Source organism: Neltuma alba, unplaced genomic scaffold (genome assembly GCF_004799145.2).
Source record: "Neltuma alba isolate B1F8T4 unplaced genomic scaffold, ASM479914v2 tig00012567_pilon, whole genome shotgun sequence".
Lineage (NCBI taxonomy): Eukaryota > Viridiplantae > Streptophyta > Magnoliopsida > Fabales > Fabaceae > Neltuma > Neltuma alba.
The window spans coordinates 33,102-44,670 of record NW_021637022.1 but is presented as its reverse complement, the minus strand read 5'-3'; the positions used below and the strand labels follow the sequence as shown (position 1 = coordinate 44,670).

General features: G+C 30.7%; 1 protein-coding gene across 1 annotated transcript; it reads right to left on the bottom strand.

The window, feature by feature from the left end:
* Positions 1–9,365: 9,365 nt before the first annotated feature.
* LOC114728776 (uncharacterized) lies at positions 9,366–9,936 on the bottom strand. Its single transcript, XM_028915721.1, has one exon. It carries the CDS (start codon positions 9,803–9,805, stop codon positions 9,593–9,595), a length of 213 nt encoding a protein of 70 aa, XP_028771554.1. The 5' UTR covers positions 9,806–9,936; the 3' UTR covers positions 9,366–9,592.
* Between the last annotated feature and the right edge of the window lie 1,633 nt (positions 9,937–11,569).

Below are 11,569 nucleotides of genomic sequence, written 5' to 3'. Positions count from 1 at the left end.
TAAAATGTTGAATAAAATAAATAAAATATTTGCTACCTGCAAGGCTGAAGGACCGAAAGAAGCGTCCTCCCTGGTCCAAAAAAAAAAAGAAAGAAAGAAAAGAAGCGTCCTCCTTTTACGTGAGTCTCAGCTGTTATTCTGCCTCGTCGGGTATTGCCTTTTTTTTTATTAAAAAATAAAATAATGAAATTGTTCAAGGATTTAAATACTTATACTCTATAAAAAATTATTCTATACTTCTTATCAATTTTTATATAGACAATGAAGGATATTTTAAATTTTTGTCTAATAATTTTGAAGACATAGTGTATGAATTTGAAAAACTGCAAGACCTTACATATATTTATTACTATCCTTTGACAATAAGTTAAATATTTGGATTTAGTTCATGTTAAAATTTTAGTAATAGTTTTATTTTTTAAAAAAATGGGGTTTATAGACCATTAAAATTGCAAACTTTAAAATTTATTTGTATACGATATTGATTATTCAACCTTGACAAGGTCCCTTATTGACCCCAAAAAGAAAATCATAGATTCCTTCTTTGACCTATCGTTGTATACTTGTGTTCGGCCTTTTTTAGATTTCTTATAATAATTATAAATTAATTTTATATTTATTTGTGAATTATACTTATCTGATGCGAATATCGTTATTAATAAAGTCTCTCCTTTTTACACTACAAAATTAAAGACAATAAAATTCATGTACATCAATATACAATATATCAACCATGTAACAGGATTATAAAAAGGGATAAATAATTTATCCACGAGTTCTTTTTGGATAAAAATCATTTGATATATTCTTAAATGTCTTTTAAAACTTAGGATTGACCCCACAGATAGATCTCTGATCGGTAATTCTAAGTTAACCAAATGCTTTTTTTTAATTTGTTGCATTTATTTTAAATATTATAATATAAAGTATTTATTATATTATTTATTAAAAAAATCAAATATTTTAGTGTAAAGAAATCTACCAAATTTTTATTTGGACGCATTAACTAATTTTCAGCCCCAACTCTATTAAGGGTGTGTTTGGATGAAACCAAACCGTGGTTTGAAAAAGTGATTTTGGAAAATAGATTCTGGGAAAAATAGATTATGTGAAGAATTGATTTTGTAAAAAAAGTGATTCTGAGAAGTGAGAGTGTTTGGATAGTTGTTATCAGAAGCACTTTTTATATATACAAATTACTAAAAAAAAGACATAAGTTAATATGATAATTACAAAAAAAATAGATTTTATGATACTCCTCCGATCCTTATTATAAGACTCAATTTGACTTTTTATTTGGTCCTAATTATAAGACCCAATTCATTTTCTCTCTTATATTTATGCATTTTTTCCAAGATAATCCTTCTAATAATGATAGTTTTAGCCAATATACTTAATTAGCAAGGATATTTTAGGAATAACAACATTTATTTATTATAAATAACCAACTTAACTTACTTCCTTAATCTCCTCAAATAAGTCAATTGGGTCTTATAATTAGGACCGGAGGAGTATATTTTAATTTGAAGGAATAAAATTGTTAATAATATGTTTTTTACCAACATAATTAATAATACATAAGATAATATAATTAATAAATAATTAATTTGTATATATATTTATAAAATATAAGATTAAATATATTTATAAAAAAATATGTTTATAAAAAAAATAACAAGATACATATCATATAGGCCCTCACACTCTCCCTTCTTTCTCCAAAAGCAAAAAAAATTTGCTTTTTCCAAAACCATGGTTTTGACCCAAAACCATGGTTTTGGTTTTTGGAGGGGGTGTTTGGGTAGATTATTCCCCAAACCATGGTTTGGGGTGTCACCCAAACACACCCTAAAACTGAGCTTGAGTGTCCAAGTTAAAAAAAATATGGACCTGGGCTCATCTGACCCAAGTCCAAAAGGGCCGACGAAGCCCATTTCGCCAATTCTGATAAAAAAAGGCCATGTAAATCAAAAGCTCGTGATAAGACGTGGTCGATTCCAATTAAAAAAAATAAAAAAAAGACAAGACATGAAGGCGTAAGTGCACGTATTGATTTCTTAAAATTGAAATAGCCAAAATCAACATTTGTTTCAAAAATGTTGACCTTCACTCTTTGAACGCTCATGGATCTACAGTCTTGAAACAAATCCCCAGTAATATTTTTTTAATTTAAAAGCTAGCCAAAAAATTCCAAACAAATCTCCAACAATTTACAAACAAAAATAAGTGAAATTATTTTTAAAAATTCAATAGAAGCAAAATATAAAAATAAAATAACAGGAAAAAAATAAAAACTTACAACTTCACTTTTCTATTTTATTTTGTTTAGTTTTCTCCCCCTTACCTGCCCTCCATTCCCCTTAACCAAACTCTTTCTTATTATCATGTTATCTTGTGTTTTGAATCCATATGACTCTTGACTTTTCTCATATAATACTGCATTTGGTTTTAAACGTAACATCTAATTTGTAGTACAAATCGTATTATGAACTAATTTTTATATTTAGGACTAAAATAGTACTAGTTATTGTTTAAAGATATTTAAGGACTTAGATTCTTAAGCTCGCACAATTTATTTTCAGTAATTATAACTTTTTTCCCTATATACAAATATTTTCTGTTTTGCATATAATTAAATATAAATTGCAGATAGTTGAAAAAGAGTTGCATATGTTAGATATAGGCTATACCTAAATCCTTAAACAAATTTCGTGTATTCTAGGCAATAAATTTTATGATGAGGAAGTTTCAGTCCTTTTCTCATGAATATTTAATGGAGGCCTTCAAATATGATACACGTGTTCTGGCCAAGTAAAAAAAAAAAAAAAAGACAGAGACGCATGTTTTGGACATATTGGCCTTCAGAGATTAGACGTGCACTGAATGAAGGAATTCGTGCTCGTCACAATGGCCATATTGTTGGACTATTTCTTCCCCACGTCTTTATACTCTTCTTGTATGGTAGCTTCAAGGGCGCAATTTTGACTTGAGAGCAAATCGGGTCAACGAATTCAAGCCCCAAAGGAATTGTTGGTCGGCGAATTAGGCTCAAACTGAGTCTCCTGCGTTTAAATGAATTAATCCTAAATTTTATTAAGCTACAATTTTCAAGCAAATAATCCTCTTAATATATTTAACTCAGTTAAATATATTAAAATAATATTTTAAACCCTTGCGTACAAATTAATAAAATAGAAATTCAGTATAATACGACATAAATTAGTCAATATCTATATTTATTTTTTAACAAATATTATTAATTTTAAGGGAAAACTAACATGCAGGTCCTTATATTTTTATCCCACTTTGAATCAAGTCCCTAAAGTTATTTTCTATTTTATGGGATCCTTAATATTTCAACTGTTATATCTGTTAATCCTTCTGTTTACAAAACGTTAAACTGAGATTAAGCACCATCGAAGATCCCAATATAATAGATGAGTGGATCAGACGTGGCAGCTCATTCTCTTTCACCACTATAGAAGACCCTGCCAGTGATTCCCAATTCTTCGCCCAAGGCCACCTACAAAGGGCAAGTTCCAGTCCGACGCTCCTCCAAACATCGTCACTCCGCCTCTAAATAGAATGACACAACGACGACACATGTCCCCCTAGACGCACTTGCTGCCGGCATAGTCTTCTCGTCGTTGTTTACTGTTAAAATCAAACCCAATTCCTACCATTGCCACTACCGACCTCTTTGGCCAAACCATGGCTTCTTTCCCATATGTAGTTTTCAAAGTAAAAGAACTAAGGTCACACAAGATTTAGATACAAGTTACTTCAGCATCATTGCTCACAGGGGGAGGTTTCTTACACTAGTAAGCTTGAGGAATTGATTGTGAAAGTTTGAAAAATAGAAGCTCCTTGTGAGTTACGTTCTCCTCACTGTCCTCTTCTTTTCATTCCAGGAAACATGAAATGCTATTTGAAGTTTGGAACTATCCATTATAGCTTTAAAATCATTTTAAACTTTAGTTTGATATATAAAGTTTAGCAGTTAGAAAAGATGTGTGTCTCCTTGTTGCAGATTTTGACCAAAATAATACATAAAATATTGAATATGTGTGTGTATGTATATAAGTTGATGGTCTTTACCATCCTTCATCGCTTTTATTTTTTTGCCTTGTTTACTATGCATAAAAGCTCCTCTGTTTACCTCTGTTTTCCTTAATAGAAAACAAAGGCAAACCAAATAGGAATCCACTCCACAAAGCATAACGAATACATGGATTAAATTATGTATATGAAAAATTTAAGTCTCCCACCCCAATATGCTGGACCCATGGATGAAAATTTTAAGCTCGACAAATCTTCATTTTGATCATAAAAGTTTGAGGAGAGTCGAACTGGGACTTGCCCTCTGCAGGTGGCCTTGGGGGAGGAATTGAAAATCACTAGCGGGGCCTTCTATAGTGGTGAAGGAGAATAGGTTGCCACGTCTGATCCACTCGTCCACCGTCTTAAGATCTTTAATGGTGTTTAATATCAGTTTAACATTTTGTAAACAGAAGGATTAACAGATATAACGGTTGAAACATTAAGGATCCAGTAAAATAAAAAATAACTTTAGGAACTTGATTCAAAATGGGATAAAAATATAAGGACCTGCATATTAGTTTTCCCTAATTTTAATATGAATATAATATTAGTGAAGATGCCCATGTCTCTGATTTAATTGGAGAGAGATGCCCGTACGGTTAGGGAGAGAACCCCTCTAAATGATTTAGACGAAATCTGGGACAAGGAAGCACAAATTTTCATTAAGCCATATGTTTTAGACTAAAAAATACCCCTCTTTTTCACTTTCAAAATAATCAGGAACAAAGACGCAAATGATCGATGTCCAGTGAGTGGTCAATATGTACTAAATATTGATGGACTATACAACTTTGATTTTGCATTGTGAATGGGAGTTTCAGGTTTTACTTAAACAAAAAAAAAGGAACCATTTTACGAACATTTGAAATTTGGAATTTTATCCATAAAACAAATACAGAAAAGATTCAATAACTTAATATTCTAACTTGAAACCATTAAATCAACCAAAACAAACTTAATAGTAAGCATTTTTAACGAGAGAGAACTAGTGCTTGTTTATCTAGAATAAAGTCAATTGCACATAGTTGCTATATGAAGAGAATCATTTACGTATTTTCATGGGAATGGAATTGATAACATGCTGCAAGAGATGGTGAGAGATGCTGGGAAACTATATGCGTGTTTATATATATATATATATATATATATATTGCCAACAGACATAAAATATATATACACTGTTGATCATGAGTTAAATAATGAGGAAGGCTTAATCAAGATTAATCAGCATGATGATGAGAAGGGAAAGTAAATATGTATAGACTGCAAGAAAAATGACATCTGAGGAAAGGAAATGAGGTGCATTCTACGCCTACGTTGAGGCAAATGAGGAAGTGATCATTACACAATTTAGGGGTGTTCATCAAGCCCGCTAGCCCGGTATGCCCGCCCGAGCCCGCAAGAAAATGGCCCTGTCCAGCCCGAAAAAAAAATAGCCCAAAGAAAAATGGGCATTTTTGGGCTGGGCATATTATGGGCAGGGCAGGGCTGCGGGCATGGTATGCTGCCCTGCCCATTTGGCCCTGCCCGTGATATATATATTTATAATTCTTTTTTTTTGCCAAAAATACTTATAATAATATATAATATATAATAATATATATTATTCTCCCCTCTTTTATTTGCCATAAATACATTTAGTGGTATGCGTAATTCTTCCTTCTTAGTATCTTTTTAATTTGGTTTAGTATCTTTTAGTTTGTTTTTATTGTTGGTTGTCTTACAAAGATGCAAAAGCAAGCTCACTTTAGTGTTATATTAAAAGATATATCAATTTAAGACAAAGCAAAGTTATTGATTTGTTGAATTTATTGTTTATTCAAGTATTTATTTCTTTATAATTGTTATAAGATACCTTTACTTTAACTAAAAAAATTTTCACCAAGGTATCACTATTTGGGCTTGGAAGCCTGCCCTGCCCAGCCCGTTATTGCCCAGCCCGAAAATGGTTAGGGCTTCTATGGGCAGGGCAGGGCAGCGGGCCGCAAAATGCAGCCCGCTCATTTTTCGGGCTGGGCATCGGGCAGGGGGCATGCCCTGCCCAGCCCTGCCCATGAACACCCCTAACACAATTTATACTCGGCCAAACGTAAGTTGAAGATTTTCCTCAATTCAAAATGACAAATTAGAATGGCTTTTGGCAACAGTACTCCTCCTGCTCCTGCTTTTAATGATGCCGATGAATAGTTAAGAGCAGGCCTTCAACAATTATTAGTTCAGTTTAATTACAAGGAGGAGTTCGGTCTTGCGTTACAGAGAAATGATGTAGAATTAATGCACTGGCTATGTAGTCGGGTAAGTATTAAACAATTTACAGACTAGTGTTTTTTGTCGTCTCGATAACATTATTTTGTTAAACAATTAACAAAGAAGAACAATGAACACAATTTCCTAAGGTGTGCTTGGTCCTCTCAAGTTGAGGGATATCATTATTGTGCATATAAAGAGAAATATAATTGTAATATAATTATTCATTCATAGTGTTATCCCATAGTTCTTTTTGGGTAAGGATCATTTACCATATTCTTAAATATTTTTTATTATATTACAAAATGAGTCTTACATTATTTAATATCATAACAATATTATTTATTCAAAAAATCAAAAAATATTCAAATATTTTAGTGTAAAGAAATTCACCAAATTTTATTTGGACACCTTAATTAATTTTTAGCCCTGGCTCTATTAAAACAAAGCTTGAAAAAATCTCTAAGCGGGAAAAAAAAAAAAAGCCATGAATCTAAGCTCATGTGACTCAATTTTATCAAAAGGCCCATGTAAATTCAAAACTGCCGATAACACCTCAAATACTAAATCCAAAATTTTAAAATCAACAGTTGTTTTGAAAACCTTGATCAATCTTCAAACGAATAGATCTCTAGTCTTAAAACAAATCCCCAATTATATTCTTTGATTTAAAAACCAGTCAAAAATTTCAAATAAATCTCCAACAATTTATGAACATAAACAAGTGAAATTATTTAAAAAATTCAATAAAAGGAATATATAAAAAAGAAAGTAACAGGGAAAAAAACTTACAACTTCACTTTTATATTTCTTTTTAGTTTTTTTCCCCTACCGTCCCTTCATTCCCTTTAACCAAACTCTTTCTTATTAACTTGTCATTTTGTATTTTGAATTTGTAGGACCCTTCCCTTTTTCTATATAATACTCCTCAGTTTTATTTATAGGATAGAAAGAGAAGATATTTTTAGTCTTATTTATGGAATAGTGAGAGAAATTTTTTATATGAATATACAATTTTATCCTTTATTTACTATTATGTTGACTTTATATATTAAATAGGGATAAAATTGATAAGTTGTTGAATTTTAAATAAGAGTCAATAAAATTTAAGGTTATTACTAGTTTGTGGAAAGCATGTTGGAAGTGACCTATGAATAAAATCAGATAAGTACTCCTCTGGTTTTATTTATAAGGTAAAGAGAAAAGATTTTTTTAGTCCTATTTATAAGTCACTTTATTAAATTTTTAGTATGAATGTATTATTTTATTCTTTATTTATTATAATGTAAATAGTTATTTTTTAAAACGTATATATAAAATAAGGATAAAATTAAAAAAGTTATTATATTTTAATAAAAAGTTAATGCAATTTAAAATTTTTCTTAATCTATATAAAATATGTTGGAAGTACTTTATAAATATAAATATAGGAATACTAGTTATTGCTCAAAAATAATTAAGAACTCACTTTGAGCAGGTACCACTCATTTTAAAAGGGTTTTTAGCAACACAAAAATCATTTAAAAATATTTTTAAATAAGTTGAGACAAAATTTTTCTTATAAATTTAGCCGAAAATTCATAAAATTATTTTTAAAAAATCAAGGCAAACACGTCGTAACTAACCGTAACCCATTTCAACGAAGGATTCCGTGCCCCGTCACCATGGCCGTATTGTCAGATCGCTCTTTCCCCATGTCTTTATACTTTCTTTCTTTTTTTTAACCCGATCCCCTTGTCTTTGACTCTTTGTACTCTTGTCTCGTGGGATGGCAGCTTCAACGGCCAAATTACACAAGTTTAAATGACTTGAGAGTAAAGTAGGTCAAAGAATTCCGGTCCAGAATGAATTGTTGGTCATTCTGAGTTGCCTAAAGATAATATTATATAGCTGAGTATTTTATTTTGAGTTACGTACGGATCTTATTGATTGAAATACATAATAAGAACTATTTTAAAATTCTTAAAAAAGAAGAACTATTTAAATTTGACATGCCTTTTACCGCATGGCACTAATATATAAATGATTTTGGCACATTTTAATGCCTCAATCTGAAATTTATACATATATTCATAAAATAAAATAGTTTTGGCAACAGTGCACTTTGTCCCCTATAATTTTATTAAAAAAATTTAATTCGGTCATTTAATTATATAAAATATATTTTGGTCTCTTAATCCTAACCCCTTAAATTTTTTTTTTTGTTGGCCAGACCTAACCCATTAATATCAAATGATACTTTTTTAGGCCAATAATAATAATTGTTATTTTAAAAATTAAACTTCAAATATTATACTTAATGTCATATAATTTCATCTATTTGAGTATGTGTTAGTGCTTAATGCCGTGGAAGGGAGGCGACCAATCATGGACTTGCTGTAACTTTTAAGTACTTGAGACATAAATTTGTAATGCATAAAATTCGTTTGAAATACGTTTTGAAAATTAATTACTTGACTGTCTAATATTATGATGCTCAGGGTTTAATTTATCATAAATTTATCGTCTGTGGTTGCCTGACCAAATCTCAGATGCAAGGGTCACTTAAGGGGAAAAAATTTATAACTTTAAAAATAATTTTACAATATATTTGAAAAAAGATTATTTGAATTTCCATAAAAACACTTTTTACTTTTAAAAAGTGTTATTTAAACTTTCAAAATATCCCAGAAAGTTTCATAAGGTTAGATCATCGATATCAGCACTCCCCTATTATATTCCCAGATTCTCATCCTCAATGCACAATCATATGCTTGATTCGCATTTACACATATTTTACGTTATCTCTCAAAACTCAAAAAGTAGAATAGGAGAGATTCTTCAAAATTCTTTAAATAAAGAGAGGACCCATTATCGACTTTCATTGGCTGTCAGATCAGCAGAAAATTTAATCTTCTATCACTGAACTACTTTACAGTATTCGGAATCTCAGATGAAATTCGGGTAAGGACGCAACGAATTCCCTGCACTGTAAATTTCAAATCGGCGAAACTTGTACATACGCAACAAACAGCAGATTAGAGCAACACCAGAGAGAGCAATATTTAATATATAAACAAACAAGAATCCCCAAGAAGAGGCGAATGATAGTTACAGATACCAGAACAGCAATGTTCAATTCGAATTAAAGTAATAATAATTAAAAAATTAAGAAAACCCTAAACCTACGATTCGAAATAAATCCCCAGAAACTGAGAAAGAACGGATCGGGAATGAACATAGAAGGGGGAAACAAATAAAAGCCCTAGTACAATGGAGGCGGTGCGTGACCCAGGAAGGGTCTTCCCTTTGCATGCCCGCACAAACTACCAGAGACGGAGGGATCGCAGAAACTGAAGGTGTCCTTGAGCTTGTGGAAGCCATGGGTGAAGACTCCGAACCCGAAAAGCAACCCGATCAAGATGACGACGAGAATGACGCACGTGCACAGCATACACATCCTTCCTCCGCAGCACATGATCTCAGGAATTCCGATCCGATCGTAGATCGAACCAGCAAAGTGATCTCGCTTTCTGGGAAAAACGTGAAGCCAAAGAGACGAAGGAAGAAGGAGAAGAATGAGATGAAGGGAAACAGTGGGTGAGTGAGCTATTTGTGAAGGAGGAGGGTATTTAAGTACTTATATAACGGTTACACGCAGTTGTGGCGTAATGGGTCGTTTTTATTTTCTCGCTTACAAGGAAAGCTATTTCGAAACGGTCAGTTTCTGTCTTCTCATCAAATAGTGAAAAATAAAATAAAATAATTAAAAAGTATTTGGACACTTTAAAAAATATTTTTCCAAAACTTTTTTTTATAAATTGAGATAATTTTTTTATATATTTATTTCATATACCGTAAAAGTACTTTTAAAATCATAAAAATACTTTTAAAATCATAGTTTTGATTCTATCCAAATTTTTTTTTTTTATAAAGATTACTCACTTTTTCTCATCTCTTTATCGTATAAAAGCAAAATGAAACATCTTTTTTTGGGGGATATATTGTGTGCGAATAAGTAGATAAAATGAGGTTGGCCCAAAATAAATAAATCGATGCGAAAAGATATAGCTTTGAAGATACCACTATCATTATTAGCTTATCTCTGTTTTTTGTTTTGGGCGTGCAAAAGTATGCTTTTGTGATTCTTTAATTTTATTAAATCTATTATCCATTACTTTATTTAATTTGAATTGATTTATTACTTTGATTTAAAACTTTAATTTGTTATATAAATATCTCTTAATTTAATCTTAAAGTCGATTTTGATAAGTTAAATTCAAATTTTGCATCGGGAAAAAGCTTCAAGTTTATATATTTAGTTCTAAGTTTGTTTTATTTTAATTTGATCTTTATCTATATAAAAATTTCTTTTTGCCATTTATCTATAAAAAATTACTCATTTGAAAAACTATCAGTTATATGACGAAAATAACATTTAAAATAAAATAAATAGAAAGAACAAAATGCTTTAGAATAATTTAAAACGGGATAAAAATAGTATTTCAAGTGCAAAGTCATTGTTTTTAGTGGATCATGGATGCAAACGGAAAATTTATCTCAAAGCCTGGTTGAATAATTACTAATTAGCAATAACACAAAGGAAAAAGTACCTGTAGGTCCCATTTAAAAAATACTCTTCCGATCCTAAATATAAAATCTTTTTTGTAGTGTAAATTACACTATAAAAAGAGTTTTATATTTAAGACCGGAGGAATATATTACGGATAGGGCTAGTAATTCATTTTTGTAAGTTAGACTTGCAATTTACGGATAAATATTATAAATGCTGGTAAAAAAAGATAGATATTATAAAATTCATTAAAAATGATTTTATTTTTTGAATTTTTATATTTAATTTTTATATTTGGGATTCATGGGTAATTTTTCTTAATAATAAAGAAATGATTAGAAAGTAGAAGACGGATACATTACGGAGGGGGAGGGTGAAGTGGGTAAGATGGTCACAACAGAGAAGTTGATTAGTCTGTTGTAAAGTGGAGTGGCTTGTCCCAAAAAAAAAAGGCTGGGAAATTCCAAATTTGTTCACTGTCCAATGGATTTATACATTCCCGATCCCTTACGTACAACCTTACTCTTACCTAATTAATTGTTAACATTTTGGATTTATTCTTCTTTTTGTTACTTTTGTTAGGTTTGAATCTTCCCCACCACCCATACCTAAAATGAAATGTTTTAATTCATATGCAAGCAAATCAGTTTGGAAACAAAAATTACAACA

Bases quoted from the DNA above. Each gene is read 5' to 3' on its own strand.
- LOC114728776 (XM_028915721.1), bottom strand. From the start codon at position 9,805: ATGTGCTGCGGAGGAAGGATGTGTATGCTGTGCACGTGCGTCATTCTC.